The sequence below is a fragment of the Onychostruthus taczanowskii genome, unplaced genomic scaffold, assembly GCF_017590055.1.
Source record: "Onychostruthus taczanowskii isolate IOZ18803 unplaced genomic scaffold, ASM1759005v1 scaffold74, whole genome shotgun sequence".
NCBI classification, from domain to species: domain Eukaryota; kingdom Metazoa; phylum Chordata; class Aves; order Passeriformes; family Passeridae; genus Onychostruthus; species Onychostruthus taczanowskii.
Window position 1 is genome coordinate 861,144 of NW_024505229.1, and position 22,617 is coordinate 883,760.

Here is a 22,617-nt window from a genome sequence, read left to right on the forward strand (position 1 = left end):
CCGTGCTTCCCTCTGCTAAAGGCACCTTTGGAGAGCACTTCAGGCCCTGAGGACAACACCCCAAAGCCTCTTATTTACACCTGAGATTAACCCCGTGCTGCCCCCAGCCCCAGAGCCATGCCCGGGGCGGCAGCACCAGCTCGGGGACAGCCAGTGCCACACGAGGCACCCCACGAGTGGCCCCGTGGGCACACACACACACACACACAGAGCTGGCTCTGCCACCCACGTGGCTGCCCCGCTGTCACACGGAGCACTTGGCCATGTCAGCCTTGTCAAAGACAACTTTGGTTGCGAAGTAGATGGCGACCAGCCCGAGGCCAGCGGCTGACACCATGTAGGCAGTGACAGACTGGGTGAACTGCACGATGGAGCCCATGAAGAGCGAGGGCACCACCTGAGAGAGGAGGAAGGCGCTGTCCAGGATGGCCAGGTCCAGGCAGATCCCCCGGCCAGGAGCCCCCAGCTCCGGCTCCCCCACCATGATCCGCAGGGAGACGTCGCAGGAGGAGCTGACACACAGAGCAGAGCTGGACACGGCTGGAGGGGAGGATGGGGAGGAGGAGGAGGGGGAGGAAGAGGAGGAGGAGGAGGAGAAGAGGCTCCCAGCGTGGCCATTCTGGTAAGACAGTTTCTGGCTGGAGAGCAGCCCTTTGGAGAAGGCTGATTTCTTGTCCAGCAGAGCGGAGTCTTCCTCCTCTTTCCTCTTGAATTTATGGAGAAATACCTGTGGGAAATACCAGGGAGGTGACTGAGGAAGGACTTGGGACTCTGGAGGTGAGTGAGGAAGGAGCTGGGACTGAAAGGTGGGTGAGGAAGGAGTTGGGACTGAAAGGTGGGTGAGGAAGGAGTTGGGAGTCTGAAAGTGAGTGAGGAAGGAGCTGGGAATCCAAGGGGACCTTGTTTTTGTGCAGGAGAGCAAAACCAGAGCTCTGTGTGTGTTCAGGGGAGTGCCAGCCTGAGCCTGGCCCACGTGAGATGGGCTCTGGAGCCAGGCTGGCTCTTCCCCACTGGCACGGGATGCCAAGCAGCCCTGACTCACAGGGGAAGCCAGCCAAGGCCTGGGCTGTGCTCAAGCTCTGGGGCTCAACAGCCCAAAGCCAGCCTGGGGACAATTCCTGCTTTTGTCACCTCCTCACTGGGTGCCAAAGGAACCTGCACTGAGCCCACCCTGAAATCACCTGGGGCAGGGCAGGAGTGGAGGGCCAGGCTCTGCTGGGAGATCGGGCACCCAGGGCAGGGCAAACAGGAATGTCTGGGGTTTGTGGGGTGGGTGACTGGGAACCCACACCCAGAGCCCAGCATGAGCAGCCACTTCTCATCTGGGATGTTAGAAGTGCCACCAGCTGGGACACAACAGTCCTGGGAACTCAGGGAAGGGATCTTTTCTCAGCTCTGCACCAGACCTCAACCAAGCTGCTTCATCTGCCTGCCCAGATCCTCCTCACTCCAGCCAGGAAAAAAGGGGGCAGAGGGAACCAAAATCTTTTCCTTCTCACCCATTTTTAGCTTGCTCTGCTCACGCTGTGAGGTCTCTGGAGTGTTCCCAGAGAGCATTTTCACACCAGCAGAGCAGGGGCAGGAGAGACCAAAGGCAGCTGTGCCTTCCCTGCCTTTCCCTGCCAAGCCTCTGGCAAAGCCTGGGGAATGTGGCCTTCCCCTTCCCAGCCTGTGGAGTTTGGGTTTCACTCCATTGATAAAACATCCATGGGAGATCCCAGCCAAGCTGCAGCTCCTGCCAAGCTGAACATTCCCTCACCCCCTCCATTCTGTCAGGACTCCTGGTGCCAATTGGGATGGGCTGTTCCGAAGGGTTTGTTCAATGGGAACATCTGGATGCCTGTGGTAACAACTCCCACTTACTCCACAGCACAGCCAACCACTGCCCTTGGGATGAAAGAGCTGCTCTCAAACCACAAATTAATTCTGCATTTGCAGCACAAGAGGAACTCCCATTAATCCTGTGTGCAACTCAGGAACCTCCTAGGACTTCTCCACAAGGATAACATCTGTGGGACAGGGTTAGGAGCTTTTGTGCTGGTGTCACAAGTTTCACAAGGTTTCTTTATCTTGGAGCTAAGGGAATAGGAAGAGCTTGGGCTTTCATTTTACTGATCCTGGTGCTGTGGATGAAAACTGGAAAGCAGGACCTGTGAGGGCTGAAAATCCTTGGGTTTTGTAGCCCCTCAGGCTGGCAGAGCTGCAGAATTCACACGGGGATAACTAAACCAGACCAATTTATGGTTGAGAGGTCCACTTTGAGAGGTCCACTTTGAGAGATGAGGTGAGAAACCTAAAACACAGGAAAAATAGAAAAATCTGCAGGGCCAGGCTGCCCTGGAGCAGATCCCCACCTGTTTGTCGTGGTGGTAGAGGGATGCCAGCGTGTAGGGCAGGATCTGGAGGGCAGAGAAGGTGAATCCAGTCAGGGCGGCGGAGATGGTGACCACGGTGACACTGTGGGACAGGCACATGACAAAGGCTGCCCCAGGGAAGAACACCACGCTGGCCAGGTACACTGCCCGTGTCCCAAAGTGCTTCACCAGCCGGTCCATGATTGTCGAGAAGAAGATGGAGGTGATGCACTGCAGGAAGAGGCCCAGGCTGCCCATGCGGACACCTGGGGGGAGAGGGGATGGCCACTGCCCTGGCTGCCCCGGATTCACACAGCCAGGCATCCTTCTCCTGGCTCCAAACCCCAAAGACATCCTTCCCTCTGTCCCAAACCCCAAAAACATCCTTCTCCCAGCCTCAAACCCCAAAAACATCCTTCTCTTAGTCCCAAACCCCAAAAACATCCTTCTCCCAGCCTCAAACCCCAAAAACATCCTTCTCTTAGTCCCAAACCCCAAAAACGTCTTTCTCTTGATTCCAAACCCCAAAAACATCCTTCTCTTGGTCCCAAGCCCCAAAAACATCCTTCCCTCTGTCCTAAATCCTTCTCTCAGTCCCAAATCCCAAAAACATCCTTTCCTCTCCATCACTCTTTAACCCCAAAATCATCCTTCCCTGTCAGTCCCAAACTCCAGAAACATCCTTCCCTTGGTCCCAAATCTCAAAACATCCTTCCCTCTCCATCAGTCCCAAACCCCTAAACGTCCTTCCTTATCAGTCCCAAACCCCAAAACATCCCTCCCTGTCAGTCCCAAGCCCCAAACATCCCTCCCTCTCCATCAGTCCCAGACCCCAAACCCAAACTGCCTCTGCCTCAGCCCCGAACTCCCAAGCAGAGAGCGAGGCCCAGGGAGCCCAGGCAGGCTGGGCTGGCTCGGGGAGCAGAGCAGCATCACCCCCAGACCCCAGGATTGCAGCAGCCACCCCCCAGAGCCCCTCCCTGCCTCGTGGGCACCCCAGCCCAGCCGTGGGAGCCCAAATGCCACCCCAGCCTTTGGCAGGATGTCCCTGTTTGTCCCTTCCTCCTGCTCTTGCCCCAGGCCCTGTCACCTGCTGCTGACCCAGGATCCGTTGTTATCTGATGCCAAAGGCAGCAGCAGAACAAAGGCAAGGAGGAATTGTGCTTGAGCCAAGGTAAAGTACAGAACATGCTCCCAGCTGCGGTATCCGGTGGCAATCCGGACCTTACCCTCTCACAAAGATCGCTCAGATTTCAGGGAATTAAAGCCATTAACTCTTTGAAGCAGGGATCATTACTCAACGCATGTTTCTATGACAGCCAGCACAATGGAGGGCTGACCTGCTGGGAGCTAAACAGTGCAAGTGTTCAACAATAATTAAGCTGCCTCTAAGTTAAACAGACACCCAGCACAAAGGGGCAGTGTGCTGCAGGGCCCTCCGAGTGCAAAACTACAGGAAGGTGCCTCCAGAATAAAATATTTGGATTAGGGAGACCAAAAGAGTGGTTAGGAAGGGAGTCAAGGCTCTGGCACAAGGCAACAGCCAAAAAGGGCCAGCAGGTAACACCTGTGGGCAGGTGAAGGGCTGCTGGAGGAGCGTCCCAGCCTGGGGATGTGGCAGCTACAGGCTTGTGAGCAGCTCTAAGGCACTGGAGAGGGGCTGAGAGCTGGGAGAGCTGCTGGAGGGCTCCAGAAGCAGCTGGGAGGTGGGAATCTCCCAGCAGCATGCAGGGGAGAAGCAGCAAATCCCACCTCATTCCTATGGAGCACAACAGCCTGCTCCCCAAGGACGGGAGCACCCTCAGCCCTCGCTGGGAAAGGAGGGCAGTGCAGTGCCAGGAGCTCTCCAGCAGAGCCTGCAGACAGAGCCAGCTCCATCCTGCTCCCTGTGCAACCTGCCAGAGCCTTCTGCCACTCAGCAGCCCAGCCCCAGGCCAGGGCTGCCCTGCCAGATCCGTGCTGGGAAGAACCAGGAGGTGTTTCCCAACCTGGTGCCCTGTGCCACGCTCTGGGAGCCATGGGAAAATGTTCTTTCCTGACCTATCCGCAGAAAGCCAGCTTTGCTGCAGCTTTTTTTTGGTATTATCAACAGAGCTGTGCCCATCCCCAGCTCCCAGGAAACGTTTGTACCCCAGGGAATGTGGCAGCAGCTCTCTGGCCACAGAGAGAGGCAGAGCTTTCCCAAGGCTGTGAGAAGATCAGAGAAAAGAATGAGAAACAATTCTTATCTCCACTTGCTGTACCTGTTGCTGTGAACATGTAAAATGTGTTATGGAGATTTGTTTACCAAAGGGTGGTTTCTTAATTAGCCAATGGTGCTTAGATTGGAGGACCAATTAGGTCCAGCTGTGTCTATAAAAGCAATGGGTTTCTTAATAATAGAATAATATGATAAGACTAATAAAGTAATTGATCAGCCTTCTGTGAATCATAGAGTCAATGCTAATTATTAATTATTAATCACATATCCCCTGAACAGAGACACAGTTCTCATAGGAAAATCCTGGGAAGCTGTGAGAAGCTGTGGGAAAGGTAGAGGAAAGAATTAAAACAATTATTATCTCTCTTTCTGTAACCACTGTTTGTAGGTTCTCCAGAGTGTGCTGTTCATAGCTCACCAATGGGGTGAGAGGTTTTCACTTTGAGACCAATCAGGCCTCAACTTAGCAAGTCAGGCTATCAAAGTTACACCTTTTCCTAATAAACTGTTGTCCTGGATTGCCAAGCAGATTGTATTCCATTTGCCATCTGTATGGCAGCTGTCTTCTGTTAATTAGGCAGTTTTCTTTATCTCTTCCACACCCACTCCTCTCTCAGGGGGGACATCTGCTGATAACAGGCTGTGGAATGTCCCTGCATGGCTGATAAGAACTACAGCATCCATGGGAGATGTGAGCCCAGGGGAGGAGCCAAGCATTCCTACCTGGATAGAATCTGAGATTCTGGAACACCAGCACGGCTTCTCCACTGGATTTCCCAGAGGAACAGCAGCTGCCTCTTCCACTGGATCTTCAGAGGAAGACTCCACCCTTCTACAGGATCCCTGCTCCAGCAGAACCACCCCTGGCACTGCAGGACGGCTGCAGCCACAATTCCAATGGGACTGCTGCCAGCACCCTGACCCCCAGGGTGTCAGGTGTGTTCTGACTCTCTCAGTGTTCATATATATAAATAATACAAATAATAGCAATTTGGAGGGAGGGGGTTTACATTTCCCATTTCAGGGCAGGCTCCTGCCTTCCTTAGCACACACCTGGCTTTCCAAACCAAGACAACTGCTCTGTTTCACCTCCTGATTCCCCACTCTGAAGACCGGAGCCCCTTACTCCCTCCCTGGCTCCTCACCTTCATCGTAGTGCCGCCTGGCCTCGGTGCCCGGCTTGGCCCTGGGCACGCCGTGGTACAGCCCCTCCCCGACGAAATCCGTGTAGAACAGCATGAAGGTCATGAGAGCCATCCAGCTGCAGAGCTCGGCCACGAACAGGCGGCGGATGGCGCTGGGGACGCGGCAGCAGAGGCCGTGCAGCCGCGGCAGCAGCAGGCACAGCTTCCTGCCCGCCTGCAGCGGCCGCCGGCCCTGCGGCGCGCGCGGCCCCCGCCGCCAGCAGCACAGCGCCGCCCTTGCGGACGCGTCCTTGGGCGCCGGCCCGTCCGCGACGTCCCCCTGCGCGGCCTCCTCCGTCACAAAGAGCGTGGCCAGCGCACAGCCGAGGAAGATGAGGGCCAGCAGGCTGAAGAGGCAGCTCTGCTGGCCTCCCAGGTAGGGCGCCAGGAAGGCCCAGTCGATGGCGGGCAGCAGGTAGCCGATGCAGCCCCCCAGGCTGACCATGAAGGCGTACACGGAGAAGGCCTGGCGGCAGTTGTCCGGCTCCTGGAAGAGGTCGGAGAGCAGGGCCTCCAGAGGGGTGAAGCACACCTGGCCACAGAAATCCAGCAGCCCGATGCCCACGATGAGGAAGGCGATCTCCAGAGGCCGGGGGTTGAGGGCACACAGGCTGGCCAGGCTGCTGGCGTGGGGGATGACAAAAAGGCTGAGCAGCACGCCCAGGCACAGCACCCAGATGAAAGGTCTCCTGCGGCCGTAGCTGCTGTGCCAGTGGTCGCTGGCCGAGCCGATCAGGGGCACAAAAACCAGCCCGAGGACAGGGCCTATCCCTGGGAAAGAGACAGGGGGTGTTACAGGGACACAGCTGGTCCCTGTGCGCTCCTAAAAGGGATGCTTGGTCAGTTTGGGAGGGTTCAGTGGGTCACAGCCCCTGCAGGGGTAACTCTCCCTGCCCTCACTCACCCCCACCCTCCAGACTGCAAGGTTTAAAACAAAAAAAAAAAAACACCTCAGAGAGGTGACAAAGCTGCCTACCCAAAACCATGGTCATGAACTTCTCCTCCACGCCCACCTCCAGCAGCAGCGGTGGCACGTAGGTGATGCCAGCAGCCAGGCACACCTCCAGCCCGAAGGTCAGCGAGTTGACCAGCAGCAGCTGGGTCCTGCGGCTCTGGAAGGACATGCTGTCCCCAGCCCCGAGCCCTCAGTGGCACAGGGCTGTGTCCTGCCAGCTGCACAGCTCCCAGGGACGCCCCCCAGGCAAGGACTGCGGCTTCCCGTCCCGGGCTGCTGGGGAGATGCTGCTTCCCATTTTATCAACGGCGAAGGAACCGTCTTTTCCTCTTCCTCTTCTTGTGGGATGCGGAGAGCCCAGCAGGGATCCCACTGCAGGCTTCCCCTGCTGCTCACAGGCTGGGGTCTGTGGGGAGTTAAACACAGCAGGGAACTGGGTAAAACCAGGGCCACACGGATGTGTCACTGCTGAAAGGGACAGTCCCCATCCCACCAGGCCGGGAAGGTGGAATGATGAAAGCTCCATCCCTGAAAAGTTTATCTCCAGGGGGTTGTGGGGTAAAACCAGGGGCCACACTAATGTGTCACCATTGAAAGGGACAGTCCCCATCCCACCAGGCCAGGAAGGTGGAATGATGAAAGTTCCATCCTGGCCAGGTTTGTCCCCAAAGGTTTGTGGGGTAAAACCAGGGGCACATGGATGTGTCGCTGCTGAAAGGGACAGTGCCCATCCCACCAGGAGAGGTGGAAGGATGAAAGCTCAATCCCTGCCAGGTTTGTCCCTGAGGCATCGTGGGGTAAAACCAGGGGCCACATGGATGTGTCACCACAGAAAGGGACAGGCTGGGGAGGGGCCAGGAGAGGGGCAGGTGAAAGGATGAAAGTTCCATCCCTGCCAGGTTTGTCCCCAAGGGTTTGTGACAGGTGAGACAGGGTTTGGGAAAACCCAATCCTGGTTTTTTTTGAGACAGGGTTGGGGAAAACCCAATCCTGCCCTCAAGGACTGATGACCTCTGTGTCCTGTCCTGCCACCTCACGGAGATGGCAGAGACACAGAGATTTGGGGTCTCCTCCCACAGGGGAATCACTCAAGAGCCCCCTCCAAGGATGAGGGGAGTGCCTGCAGCCACACGGGCTCATCCCCAGAGGTCCTGGTGACCAGGACACCCCCGTGCTGCTCCCAGGCTCCAGGGGAAGCGATTTCACCCAAATGCCACCTCCAGCCCTGGATGGGGCACGGAGAACAGTCGGTGCCTCCGTGGAGTTTCACAAACAAACCTGACCCACTTTAGCCTCATCTAACAGCAAATGGCAATTACCTTACTCATTAGACTGAGTCATTTATTTGCCCTGTAACTGCTCCCTTCTCTCCAGCCTCTCTGGAGGGGAGAGGCCAGGGGATGGGGCCAGGGGCTGAGCAGCCAGGGCACCAGGGAGCAGACGCCTCTCAGTCCCAAATGACAGAAACCCTCCAAGCTCCCCAGCACCCAGCCCAGCAAAATTTACTAAAAATTTACTACATTTACTAAAATTTACTAAAAACACCTGGGGGAGGTGGCCTGGTGAGGTCAGTGCCCCCTGAGCCCCCCCTGCCCTCTATCACCGCACAGGTGTGTGCAGGCAGGTACAGACCCCCGAGTTTTGTCACTTTTCTCTCTGTCACCATCAGCTGATAACCCACGAGGGGGAGGCTGGGGGAGGCTGCCAGGGTGGGGATGAGGCTCAGCTGTCACTCCATCACTTTCTCAGTGCTGGAAAGTGCCACTCCTGAGCTCAGGAGCTGCCAGTGCCACTCAATAAAGAGGGATTATTCCCCTTTGGGGACCCTGCACTTCCCCTCAACTGTCACACAAGATCCCTCCTTTCAACAACCGCCTCGCCCAAGGTCAAACAGCAAACAAAGGGGGAACGGTTTTGCTTTAATCACCAGAAGCAGCTTCAAAGGAAGCCCGGGCCGGGCTGAGCATCCCTTCAGCCCAGGAAGCGCCGGGGGCAGCGCCCACCTTGCTCAGATGTGGGTTCCACACAGGATGTGCCAGCCCAGCTCGGTCAGGGGGGCCCAGCTGGAGCACAGCCCCGGCATGGGGAATTTCAGCTCCAGCAGCTCCCAGAGTCACAAGGAAAATTAACCAAGACACTCAGACCTCAGAGGGGGATGTAATGTCCACTGCCTGCTGTGGTCTGTGTCTGGAGAACTCAGAGAGGGGGAGTTACCCCAAAAGAAACCCCAAACACCCAGTGAAAGATGCCTCACACAGATTAGAAGTTGGTTTCTTCCCTTTTGCTGCTGTGGCAGAGCACTGGGGAGGCAGCAGGGGTCTGTCCAATGCCTGAGAATTCCAGCTGGGAGGCAGAGCTGGATTTCTTATCTGCAGGTAGGAACAGACCTCTCCTCCCCCTCCACACCCTCCGAGGGCTTCAAGGAGAAAGTAAATCCCTGGAGCAATCAATAATCATGAACAGCCAGAGATGAGAAGTCTCAACTGCAATAAAGCTGTAGATAAAACTGCAGCAGATGATGAACTTTCCTGTTTGAGCTGAACTTCATCCCAATACCCATTCATCACTCTTTCATTTTTTCCCACAGAATAGAGACAGGGAATTGTGCTGGGCAGGGGAATCACCTGAACTGCTGATTTGGGCTGGGAAAGGGAGGTTTGGGAGGCTCAGGGAGCCAGGACTCACCTGCAGGTGCTCCCTGCAGCCCAGCCCAGGCGCTCAGCAGAGGCTGCTGCAGTGTTTGCAGGGCAGCAGAGGTGGAACCCAGCACAGGTTTGGTTTCAGGGCCCTCCCTTTCTGCTGATAACAGCAGCGTTATTGTCACCGTGCCACTCCTGTGCCCGGGCCCCTCGCTGAGCCCGAGCAAACACTGCTGGCACCCCCTCACAGGTGCTGCCCTGAGGAAACCCCAGCTCTGGGCTCACACCTGCATTTTGCCCGAAAATTCACATTTATCACCCTCCTTTGCTGATCTGCTGGTGCTCCAGCAGAGATTTAGCACGTGGGGTTGGTATTTTGTTTTTAAAGGCAACAAGATGTCCCTGCAGCTTTGCAGGCCCTGAGTGACAGCCCCAGCAGCAGCAGGACCAAACACCCTCTCCTCAAACCCCTAATCCAATCTTTCCCAGGGGGGTTTATGCCCTGGACTGTGCTGCTCTGGCATGGAAGGAGTCAGGAAAATCCATTCCCAACTTGGAGATCCTGGTGGAACAGCAGCATTTCACTCACCCAGGGGAGCTGGCAGCACCCTGCCCATCCCAGAGGGATTTGGGGAACCTTCCCCAGCCCCATGGGGGCAGCTGGTGCAGGTGACACTGGCACTTCTCACCCTCCAGCCTCATTTCCCCAAATTCCCACAACAGGAACAGGGTTGGAGCACCTTGACAAGGGCAACAGCAGACCCAAAAAAGGGATTTTTTTGAGGTTTCCAGCACTCAGGAGCAGAAGGGAGCCACATGTGGGGCTGTCCCACAGCTGCTCCCAGAGCTGGCGTGCCATGGGACATCAGCTGCTGCTCTTCCTCCTCCCTCCCCAGGGAGGGCCAAAACATCTCAAACCCTTTTTTCCTTTAAAAATCCAAACCATCTCAAACCCACGTCTCTCTTTTAAAAAAACCAAACCGTCTCCAACCCACGGCTTTCTTGTAAAAAACCCAAACCATCTCCAAAGCCACGGCTCTCTTTTAAAAAACCCAAACCATCTCCAAAGCCACGGCTTTCTGGTTTGCTTTTAGAAAACCCAAACCATCTCCAAAGCCACGGTTTGCTTTTAAACCTTTCTGGTTTGCTTTTAAAGCTTGCAAACCAAATTTTTCCTGCCCTTTCCCTGCAGAGAAACAGCAGATCAACTCCCAGAGGCTGCCTCACCTGGCAGCCAGGTAGGAGGGCGGGTCCAGGGCAGGAGCAAAGCTTTGCTGGACAAAGGCAGACAGGGTGAAGCCAGGGAAGCTTTTAGGAAAAACCACCTGGAAAAGGTGGATGTGCAGGGCATTGATGGACACACACAAAGAAGCCTCTTCTCCTCCCAGTCTCCTAAATCTTCCCAACACAGGGTCTTAGAGGGAATCACAACTCAGCAGTGCTCAGAGTGAAGAGGAGGACTGGTTATTTTAAAGACAAAATGTGGGTGTACTTACCTGGCAGAGAAAAACTCATTTATTCCTGGAAGAATCCATGTCCTGCTACTCCATAATCTCTGCTGCTGGTGCAGAGGGGCCAAGAGATGATGTTGATGTAGGCTTTGATTTGTAGTGGTTGTGCACCTCCTTCACAGCTCAACAAACAGCAGTGATCAGACAGCAGGGAAAATTTGGTTCAGGGTGAGGATGCTGAGGCACTGGAATAAGTTTCCCAGAGAAAATGTGGCTGCTCCATCCCTGGAAGTGTCCAAGCCCAGGCTGCAGCAGCCAGGGATAGTGGAAGGGGTCCCTGCATGTGACAAGGGAATGGAACAAAATGAGATTTAAGATCCCTCACAACCCCCAAACCATTTGATAATTTTATTATTAATTATTCCTGACCTGCCAGGACTGCCTTATTCCCTTAGGAAAGGAAATCCCTTGGCTGAGGTGGGGCTGCTCCAACCCAGCAGTGCCCAGGTGATTCAGGTCCTCACCCTCCCTGCCCATGAATGGCACCCAGAGAGAGGGACAGGCAAACAGTTCCCATTCACAACCCCAACGTGACATTTCCAACCTTCCGAGGGGCTCTTTATGAATTCCCTGAAGCCCTTTGGAAGAAAGGGTGGCACAGAGCTCAGGGGGAGAGAGCTCAGAGCAGCCAGGGCCTTTCACAGCTATCAGTGTCCATTCAGCGCCGCTGAATGGGAAATGCACCATGGAGAATAGCTCTGGCAGGCTCCTCGGGATGGAATGGAGCACTCACCTGACCTCTCCTGACCCCCTCCCGGCCCTCCTCCCCTCCCAAATCTCCTTGACCCCATTCACAGCTCGGGGAGGGGAGAAGGGTGACTGATTTGGGCTCTCTGAATTAACTTCCTTGGAGCCCCGGGGCTCCATTCTCAGGGAAAGAGCAGCAGCCTGGAAACCCCCTCAGGAGTTTGGGATTCCCTCCCTCATCCCCACGGCAGAGCCCAGCAGCCAGGACCTGAGTCCATGGGAGTCACAGAAGGGCAGTTCCCAGTGACAGCTCCAGCTTCCCCAGGGACACCCTTGGATTTGGGGGACAGCTCTCTCCTGCCTCACTGGAACCTCTGCACCCCCCTACGAGGGATCCTGCTGCATCCAGGGCTGAAATCCTGAGTCCTTCAGGGCACAGAGGGGCCCCTGGCACAGACACTCAGCCGAGGGCACCTCCATTTGGGAATGCACAGCCCAGAGGGAATGCTGGCAGCGTGGAGGAAGCTCTGTCCTGCCTGTCCTTCACCCTCAGACCTCACACTGCAGGGATGCTCTGACCCCATCCCAGAGCCCTGTCCCACAGCCTGCACCCTCCTGTGGCACAGGAACTGCCCCTGCCAGGAGCCTTCCTCCCAGCAAAGAGCGGCCAGCTCCAGCCAGGCCTCCTCCTCCTCCTCCTCCTCCCGTTCCAAACTGGAGCCCCCTGTGACTAACGGGGTCACAGACTCGGCAGAGGCCACGGTGACACTGCTGCAGCTCTCTGGGGGACAGACATGAGCCCAGGGCCACGGCAGGGCCAGCAGCTCCCTGCTCCTGGCTGGGCTTTGCCCTCGGGCTGCCCAGGCCATCCATGCCAGGAGCACGGCTGGAGCTGGGCATGGCTGGAGCTGGGCACGGCTGGAGCCGAGCACAACGGGAGCTGGGCACCCCCAGTCCTGCAGCCAGCAGGGGCCAGGGCTGCTGGGATGAGCCTCACCTCACCAGGAGCACCCCAAAGGTGAGCTCAGGTCAGTGTGATGGGGTGAAAAGCCCCAGTAAAGCCCAGCTCAGCTGCAGAGGGATCTCCAGCCTGGGCTGGGATTTGTGCTGGTGCACGGCAGGTCTGGCAGCGTTTTACCCACTCAGGACTGGCATCTCCTCACCAAAGTTCATCAAGCAAAACCTCCCAGCCTCCTCAACACACTCAACACAGCCAAAAGCAGCAGCACTTCAGCCCCAGAGCCTCAGCCCTCCTGGTCACGCTCCCCTGAGCCGGCGTCAGGTCTGCTGAGGCAGCTCCAGCCCTCCAGACAAGCTTGGCTGGCTCCACAGCAGAGCCACAGCTTTGTTTTGCTGCTGCACGACCCAGGCTCTTGCTTTTATTCATGAGAGGAGCCCCCGTTCCGGAGAAGGAGGGGAAATGAGATGATCTGCTTCTGCTTTTCACTCATTTCTGCTCTTTAAAGACTGTGCCCATCACCCCTGGCACTTGATCCAAATCAACCTCTCCCCCGGGCCTTTCTTCTCTGCTTATTATTATTATTTTTTCCTTTTTTAAGCAGAAGAATCAAAATGTAAATTAAACTGGAAAGGGGGAAAAAATAAGCCCCCTCCAGGTGCCCCCTTCTCCTCGGCGTGGGGACGGGCACAGATTATATCCAGCACCACATGACCAGGGCCTGTATTTATGTGTCAGAGTGTAAAACCCACCCTGCTGAGCTGCCTTTTCTCTGCCTGGGGCTGGGGGCTTCTGCTCCGCGTCTCCTCCAACAGCCCCACAAAGGGGATTAAGGAGAGCCCCTCAGCCCTGCAGAGTAATCCATCAAATTATCCCTTGTTGGCATTGCTGTCCTCTTCAGGGGAAAAAGAAAAAAAAAAAAAAAGAAAAAAAAAGAGAAAAAAGCCCTCCAAAAGCTTTTAAAGGCACTGAAATTACACTTGAGCCTGAAACACTCCACCCAGCTGCTGGAGCCCCCAGCACAATGGGCTGCTTGTGAAGGGGAGCCGGGAAGTGAGGAGCAAGGAAAAAGAGATGGACACTTAAAAAGGGCAGCGGCCTCCCCAGGGCTGCAACGCCAACAGGTGCTGCAGACCCCCCCTCCCCAGAGCCTGCAGCAGATCCAGCCCTCTGAGAGGGAATTTGGGGTGCTGGGATGGGTTTGCTGTGCCCTGATGGCCCCGTGGATGCAGCCTCGGCAGAGGTGAGGCTTGCAAAGGTTTGCACTTGTGGGAGAACCCAAATTGCTCCTGCAGGGATTCCAGACCTGTCACTCCCTGTCCCCAGAGCCCTGGGACTAGACAGCCCCTCAAACCCCAGTAGGACTGCCCAGGACTCAGGGCACCTCCACCAGTGACCCCAAAGCCAAACCCCACTCACCAAAACCCCAGGAACACCCAAAATCTGCTTTTCCTTCCTCTGCAGCCCCCTAAAGTGCACAGGAGCTGCTGTGCTGCTCCTCAGCACCCTGCTTGAGGGCTGAGTCCTCCCTCTCCACGTGGGATTCCCTGGCTCTTCACGGCTGCAATCTTCTGGGGAAAATTCTCAGCGAAACAGGGATCACAGAGTGCTTACCCCAACACACTGGAGCTGGGAAAAGAGAAGAGCAAAGCAGTGCTGGTGGCACCCAGAGCACCCACAGGGGCCAGCTCAGCACCGAGCACCCTGACACAAAACTCCTGAGTTAAGAAACCACCAGTGCTGAGTGAGAGAGAAGCATTTCCCCATCTGTCACAGGGAGGGGACAGCAGCCAGAAGCCCTCACTGCTCTGCTCCTGTGAGCCCTCCTCTCTGCTCACATGGCTGGGAAAATGGGAAGTGAAACTGGAACTTCTCCTTTGCAGCTGGAGCAGAAGTGCTGTGAGGGGACATCCGACCCCTGGGCAGGCCAGCTCTGGCTCCTCTGGGGCTTCCAGGAGCTCTGCCCCATCATTCATTCCTGGCTTCATCTGGAAAATGACAGTCACGGGGCCACAGGAGACTCAGGAGTGGCTCTGGGGTGGAAAGGACAGTTCTGGTGTCAGAGCAAATCCCAGGGGCCAGAGCAAAGGCAAGGACGGACACGAGGCTGCAAATCCAGGCCCTGGGCCGTGGAGCCACTCATGGTGGAGTTTTAGGGGGATGAGGGGTGTCCCTGACCCCAGACTGTGCCCACACAGGGGTCAGACACATTTCACCCCAGCAGGAGCCACCAGCACCCAAAACTAACTCCAAAACTGAACTCCAGCCATCCCTGCTTTTGCCAGGAGCCTGTTCCTCAGGGGAAAAAGGGAACAACCCAAACTCCACACATCCTCCAGGCACGCAATTCCAGAACCCCTCTGGCCGAAAATTTTGGGAGCCTGACCTCGTGCTCTTCCTCAAAGGAGGCACTTGGAGCCCTGGAGCCCTTCAGCAATCACAGGGTGCTTAGGCCATCCCTCCGTGGCCATTTTCTGCCCCACAATCCCGATTATTCGTGTCCCTGCCCGAGAAGCTGGATGCTAACAGATCCCTCTGACCTCTCCTGGCAGGTTGGGGGGTTTCTCCCTCTCTGTTTTCTGTCTGTAAAATGAGGTCATGGCTTTGAAGGAGACAAAAGAGCCTTTGCAGGGTGAGGAATAGCCCCGGGACAGCTGGGAGAGCTGAGCCCCATCGCTCACAGCCCAGGGACAGCCAGGCTGTGCCCAGAGCTCTGAACACCCCCCAGTGTCCCTGGCATGGGAATGGGCAGGGGGAACGTGCAAAAAGGAGGGAATGAAGCAAAACTCTCTAAATATTTTAAACTGGGAGCTGCTCTGAGCTCTCCTTGTCCCCACACTGAGTTTCACCCTCCCAGTCTGGCCATGGAGGGCAGTTTATGCCGATGTTCCAAGGGATTTTCTGTCACACCAGCACCCTCTGCCAGAGGGGAAGGTGTGCAGGGAATAACGGGAATTTTCTGGGGTGTTTTAAGAGCAAAATCCACAGCTCAGAGCTGTAAAAAAAGCAGTTTCACATGCCTGGGGTAGCAAAAACTGCCCAGGCTCTGCCTCCTGCCTGCAGCACATCAACCCTCGGGGTTAATGAGGGCCTCACATCACTGCTGGAGCACAGGGAGGCTTCTCTTATCGTGACAGACCAGCCACCAAGCTGGGCCTGAAAACGGCAGATTCCACAATTTTATTTTTGCCTGATAATTGCAAAGATAAGGAGCAATGAGATTTTTTATTTTCTAGGGCAGATAAGTTTCACTGGAAGGTCTTGATGGAGAACTTAAGAAGCTTTTTCCTTTTCCCCCTTTTCTCACTATTAGTTTAATGTGCCATGGACTCACAACATGCAGGGGTTTAACATTCACCAAAACAAACAGAGCAGTGAGGAATATCTGGAAGGGAAATTTTCCACTTTTTAAAAAAAACAAAACAAAAAAAAACAAGGCTCAAAGCTGCCATTTCTACAGGAGGTGGATGGAGTGAGGCATTTTTACCACCCCCTCACTCCCCACCCAAACAGGAACCTCCCTTCTATTTTAACTCCTGGAAAGAACATCAGCCCTAAATAAATTATTAGCTTTTTGCTAATTAGGCATGGGGTTCAAGTTCAAAGCTGCCTGGGTTTTGCAGAGCCCTCTGAGCAGGGCTGCTGAGGGGTTTTGTGGCACAGGGCACAAGGGGGACGGGCAGGAAAGAGCTCTGAGAGCTGAAATTTCTCCGTGTTTGCTGTTGAAACCAGGAATGGAAGTTTGTGCAGCGAGCATTGAGCAGGGGCAGGATTTTCCCTCCACGCCAGGCTGCCTCTTGCCATTATTTGCTGGGGTAAAGTTCAGAGAGCCACAAATGAGGCACAGAGATCTCTGATATTCCTGCAGCGTGCCCTGGGCACACGGCCAGGGCACCTGGGGCTGGCACCCTGCACCTTCCTGGGCCATGCTGGCAGTGCCACCAGGCATCCAGAGGGACAGCCACGCTCCCTGCCTTGCCCAAAAGGCTCATCTGTGGGCAGTGGATTTGTAGAGAGCTCTTAGGGCCTGACAGAAGGCCCACACAGTATGGATCTGTATGGCAACTTTATGGAATAGCATCTACAGCACGGTGTGGCAAAAAGCTGACAGGCCAAGAAATGCTTACAGGGTTTTGGAATTAGGAAATTTTAAACTTCTGATTGTGATGGCGTGAATTGTAACAACCTGTGTTGTCCCACCCTTCTCAGGAGACTGAAAATGGAATAAAAGCTTTTAAAACACCTCTCAATGCCCCATCTCTGGGTCAGGAAAGGGTTTAATTCAACCCTCATCCTCTGCTGTCAGCCCTGGGATGGATGGGAGGGCCTGGGCAGCACAAGCACGGCCTGCTTGGAGAATCCCAGATGGAAGAGGCCCTGTGGAATCACCTTCCCAACAGCACATCCTCCAGCCTGCATGGGGGCATCTCAAGCACTGGGGCTGCAGGGATCTCCCCCGAGACAACATCCATGGAAAGATTTAATAGCTGGGAAGTGTCCGTCCTTCCTTCCCTGCAGCTATCCCGTGCCATTCCTGCGCTCTGCCTTGGATTTGCACGCTCAGAGCCTCTCCAGCCCCTCTCCACACCCAGCTCCTCAATCCTGTGAAAAGCCACCCTTCCAGGCCCATGAGCTGCTCACTGGGCCTTGGCCAGGCACAGCAGCCTTTTGTCCCTGTGCCGCTCCAGCTGCTCCCACCACCCTGGCACAGAGACCGCTTGTCACCAGCATTCCCAACAGGAATTGTCACCAACCCACATTCCCAAATGCACAGGAATTGTTTACCACCAGTGTTCCCAACAGGAACTGTTTGTCACCCACATTCCCAAGAGGAATTGTTTGTCACCTACACTCCTGAACACAGAGGAACCGTTTGTCACCAATGTTCCCAAACGTACAGGAACAGTTTGTTACCCACATTCCCAGCAGGAATGGTTTGTCACCAACACTCCCAAACACACAGGAATCATTTGTCACCAACATTCCCAACAGGAGCTGTTCGTCACCCACATTCCCAAATGCATAGGAACCGTTTGTCACCAACATTCCCAACAGGAATCATTTTGTCACTCACATCCCCAACAGGAATCGTTTGTGACCAGTGTTCCCAAACGCACAGGAACAGTTTGTCACCCACATTCCCAACAGGAATTGTCTGTCACCCACATTCCCAAATGCACAGGAATGGTTTGTCACCAATGTTCCCAAATGCACAGGAGCTGTTTGTCACCCACATTCCCACTAGGAATCGTTTGTCACCAATGTTCCCAAATGCACAGGAGCTGTTTGTCACCCACATTCCCAAAGGCACCTCAGCAGCCCGGCAGCAGCAGTGGCCACACAAAGCCCTCCCCTGTCCGGCCACGAGCCGGTACCTGGCACCGCAGCCCGCTGCCACTGTCCCCTCCTTGTCCCTTTGTGCTCCACGCTGGGTTCATGAGCCGTGCTGACCTCCAGGGAAGAGCTCCCCCGTGACCACAACAATCCTTCATTCTCTGCACAGCTCCGAAGGCAGAGTTTGGGAATTCGTGCCAGAACCCCGAGCGAGGTAGGCAGTGCTCACAGGGAGGGCTGACAGGCCACGCCGTGTCAGCCCAGCTCTGGAGATGGCCAAAAACCACTTTGGGGATCAACTCTCCACGCTGCAGTGACCCCACAGCCCTGGGAGAGGGGGAGGACAGGAAAACACCCTGGAGCAGCGGCAGACCCAGCCCAGCGTTCCCAGACCGATGGAAAAGGCACAAAATCACCATCAGGGGTAAAATCACTCACAAGGTCCAGCTGAAGTGGAGGGGTTTGGTCACACCCACTTCAAATCCCACCCAAGAGCCTGCTCATTAATCCTAAATTAAGAACAGGGAATTGGGATGCAAATCAGCATCAGAGCTGAGGTCTGAGCCTCACCTCAGCCTCTTCTTGCAGCAAGTCAGATCCCAGCAGGATTCACTCCTAATGTTTGGCAAGGAAAGTGTGATCTAGGGATTTTCTTGCATGCCCCATTTCACCCAAAGTCTCAAGCCATAAATCTAAAGCAGGATTTCGGTGCTGCCCACAACTCCGTGCACATTATTCCTGGAGCTGGCTCCAGCCTGCTCCGTGAGAACATTAATGTCTTCTGAGTGCTGACAACCTGCACGGATTTGAGTCACTGCACTCATTATATTTCTGTTTTTCCTGAAGTCCCAGCTCCTGCAGACAAACCACCACGGAGAACTCCAGCTCCCAACAAAACAAAGGTGGGGGAAAAAAAACAAACCCAAAACAGCTCCTTTGACTGAAGGGAAAAAGCTTTCACACCTCACAAACCAACCCCAGTGCCAGGCATTGTTTCATTTTCAAATAAACCTCATTACTTTGCCAGAGGCCATCCTTAAACCTCCTGAGTATTCCAGCCCTGGCCAGGATGAGAATTCATCTGCAAGCCACCAAAAGCTGGCTCTGAAATCCCCAGATCAACAACCCACAAGGCTTCCCTGGGTGAAGGACACGGCCAGTCCTTGCGATGTGGACTAAGAGCATTTTCTTTTAGCTCATGTGCAGCAAGAGAGAGGAGGAAAAAGGGTTCAGAGCAGCAAATCAGGCACCTGCTCCTTGCTGTGTGTGTTCCAGCCCCCAGACAAAGGAGCCTTTGGGACCACATTCCTCCTTATTTTGCCAGACAATATTCACGGGGGTCTGTTTCTCCTCTTCTGCAGGCTGGCAAAATGTTAAGCAAATATTTGGGAACGGCGAGAGGAACTGACATTTTAGGATATGAAAACAAGGAGGAAGGGCACAAACTGGGGGGACCTCCAAGGAACACCACACGGACAAACAGGGATGAAATGGTGGCCTCAGGGTCCCACTCTCAGCTTTGTTTTCTGAACAAGCAACCCCACAGCTCAGTGGGTTGGGCACATCAGCAACTTCTGCAGCTCCAGGACACAGGATCAGCCTCTTCCAGCAGTGAGGAGCAACAGCAGCACAAGGAGCAGCACAGGTTTAACATCATCAGTCTGAGATAACCAAACACTGGGGCACAGAACTGCTAAATAATCCTGTGTTTTTCCTATATTCCTGTTCTTTTCTTTATGGTGAGCGCAAGATTGTGCAGATCCATGTTTCACTACCTTGCAGGGATGGTTTTAAAACTTCCCTCTGCTTCTGAAAAGCCAGGATTCCTCCCTGAGGGTCTCCATCCCCTTCCTCAGCTGAGCTGGGGTCCCTGCTCTCACATGGACAGGCTGGATGTCTGATCTTTAGCAATCAGGAACCAAGAAACCAGCACTGAGAAGAGCTGACAGCTGCTCACGAGCTTCTCATGACTCCCTTGCTCCACACTCAGCTTTAATCACGGGTTGAACCCGGCTGAGGGGTCACAAGACTTGCCAGGGTGGCTGTTTGGGCTGGGTTTTAGCTGTTTGGGCTGGGTTTTAGCTACCAGGAGCTGTCCTAGGCTGGCTGCCCACTCCAGGAGCCACAGGGCACCATCAGCGGATGGAATTATTCCCAAACAGAGGAAATCCAGCCCAATTTGGGTTCTGTATCCATCCCTTCTGCTCCCCCTGCTCCTGACAAGGCTTCACACCTTCATTCCCTGCTGACCCCAAGCACCACCTCCCATCCCTCTGCTCCTTTCCCTCCTGGCTCCCTCAGAGCCTCAAATCCATCAAAAACCTCCCCAGGTTTCACCCAACCAAACCAAGCTTTGCTTTGATGTTGCCTCAGCCATGATGAGGAGACACAACTCATTAAAGAGCACCTAAAGCAGCCCCCAGCAGCCACTCCTGGGGGGTAAACATGAACTCAGAGCTCTGATTTTAAGGATTCCCACACTCTGGAAGGCTCAGCCATCCCCAGAGTGGGAAAAGCACTGCAAACCTCTGAAGGGAGTAAATCACAGGAGGAAAACAGACCCTGAGCACAGCACTAAGGTGATTTTTTATTTTTATTTTTAAGAGCCTGCACTCCCAATGCCATCAAGAGGCACAAGAGCCCAGCCATCACCCTGAGCTCCGTGCTGAGGCTTTGGCTGAAGAGAAAAGAGATGAAACTCAGGGAGAAAAAACCAAAAGCACCCCTCCTCCCCTCCCCAGCACTGCCACTTGAGTGCTCCAGCGAAATAAACAGTTTGGGGAAAAGGTTACCAAGAGTTTATGCTAAACATCATTTCCTAGGGACTCTGGGGAAGATGAAGTAGACCCAGGGCTGAATTTTTTAACTCAGGGATCAGCCCAGTGATTCCAGCCTCTCCCAGCACAGAAATGGCCAAAAATCTGCTGATAAAAACGGATTTTGCTCCTTTTTGCTGCTGGAGCACATGGAGGCATCCACAAGTGCTCCCAGGGGATGGTGCTGGTTCTGCACAGCCACCACCCTCCAGCAGCCTCCTGGGGTTCACTGGGACCTCGAGAAGAGGACACAGCACCCACAGAAGTCACCACAAAGTCCCTGTTTGTAGGGGAATATCCCCAAAGCAGCCACAGCAAGGAGAATTTCCTCCCTAAATCCAGGGATTTATATCCTCTGTAAAGCTCTTATTTAATTTTCTGTTAATTCCGGAGATTCTTGTTATCCATATCAAATTTCTAATCCTTTTTTTTTCACTCCCAAATCCCATCAGCCAAGCACTCCTGGCTTCCACAATGTTCTGTGGTAATAAAATCCAGAGTTTTAGGCACAGCCTGGAATCCCAGGGCTGGCAATCTGGCTCCAGTGCCACTCCCCACCAGGGGAAGCAGCTCTGGACGATGCCAGAAAGTTCAGGCAGCATCAAATATTTAAAAACCAAAAAAAAAAAAAAAAAAAAAGAAAGAAAATTGCAGCTGGGGTGAATAATAGAAAAGGTTTCAAGGCTGGTACATGTTTTTCAGGAGTGTCTGCATGACTTCAGTGCCCAGGTCATTTGGGTACTTTTGAAGTTCTTACTCATGTTCTATTTCTATAAATTCGGAGATATTCTCATGTTACACACATAAAGGCTGCTCTCCTGAATCACATCTAGAACCAGAACAGGGCAAAAATGGGATTTTGAGCCTGGCCACTTTCTCTGTGAGTCTAACAGGTCCAGGTGAGCGCCAGGAAAGCTGCTTCCCTTCCAATTCTATGTTTGTAACATAAAAATGGAAATCGAGCATCTTGCCAGGTCCGGCCATCACCAGCATAAAATGAATAAATTTATTGTAGTGCTTCTCCTTTCCTCCTAAAGCTGTCATCCGTGGGAAGACAAATGAGTCGGGTAGTTTATGTTTATCATAAACAACTCCAGCGTTTTACCACGAGCCCTGCCGAAGTCAGGAATCCCTGGAATTATCCCCATCGCGGCATTTAGGGACGGCCTGAGGCAGCAGAGCCCGCTGAGCTGGAGGGGAGGCTCCAAACCCAAACAGAAAACTCCCTTTGCTCGGATTCTCAGGATTCACTGACCTGTCCCCGCAATCCTCAGCATTCCTGGGGGTCCATCCCGCTGCCCAAACTCTGCCCGCTCGGGAATCTCTGAAGCGGCGCGGGCGAACCTGCAGGGATGAGGAGTTTGGGGAGCGCTCGGGGAGGGCAGGGCAGCCTCCAGCCCCACCTGCAGCGCTCCTGCTCCGCTTTTTTTTTTTGTTTTCCCGCAGCAGCTCCAGCGCAGGAGCATCAGCCCCGGAGCGCCTCCTCCTCCTCTTCCTCCCCCGGGCAGCGCCGCTGTCCCGGCCGGACCCGGCGGGCAGCGCTCGGTGCTGGCTGCTGCTGCAGGGGGGGAGAGAGCCCCGAAAGCCGCGCGGTGTGCCCGGAACCCCCCGGGGAAGGCAGCGGGAGCCGCATCCCGGCACGACCAGCGGCATCCCGGGGCAGCGGCATCCCCGCCCGCGCATCCCCCCGGCTCGGCTCGGTCCAGCCCCGTGCCCGTGCCCGTGCCCGTGCCCGGCCGTACCTGCACACAGCCAGGACTCGCCGCCGCCCGCGCCGCCGCCGCCGTTTAAACGCGCAGGTTGGGCCGCAGGGAGCATGCGCTGCCGCGGGCGGAGCCCCGGGCCGCCCCCCCGCCGCCGCCCGCGCGACACCGGTCCCGCTGCCCCGCGGGGACAACAGCTCCGATCCCTGCGGGCCCGGTCCCCGCGGCCCCGATCCCCCAGCCGCGGTCCCGCAGCCCCCGCAGGGACAAGAGCCC

At 55.0% G+C, this 22,617-nt stretch overlaps 1 protein-coding gene across 1 annotated transcript; it reads right to left on the reverse strand.

Moving 5' to 3' along the window:
• On the reverse strand, window positions 1–22,410 carry SLC45A3 (solute carrier family 45 member 3). Its single transcript, XM_041422699.1, has 7 exons — window positions 22,381–22,410; window positions 21,894–21,982; window positions 10,829–11,120; window positions 6,715–7,099; window positions 5,700–6,509; window positions 2,355–2,620; window positions 1–727 (listed from the first exon to the last, which is right to left on the reverse strand). The coding sequence occupies exons 4-7, from the start codon at window positions 6,860–6,862 to the stop codon at window positions 245–247; spliced, it is 1,707 nt and encodes a 568-aa protein (XP_041278633.1). The 5' UTR covers window positions 6,863–7,099; window positions 10,829–11,120; window positions 21,894–21,982; window positions 22,381–22,410; the 3' UTR covers window positions 1–244.
• Between the last annotated feature and the right edge of the window lie 207 nt (window positions 22,411–22,617).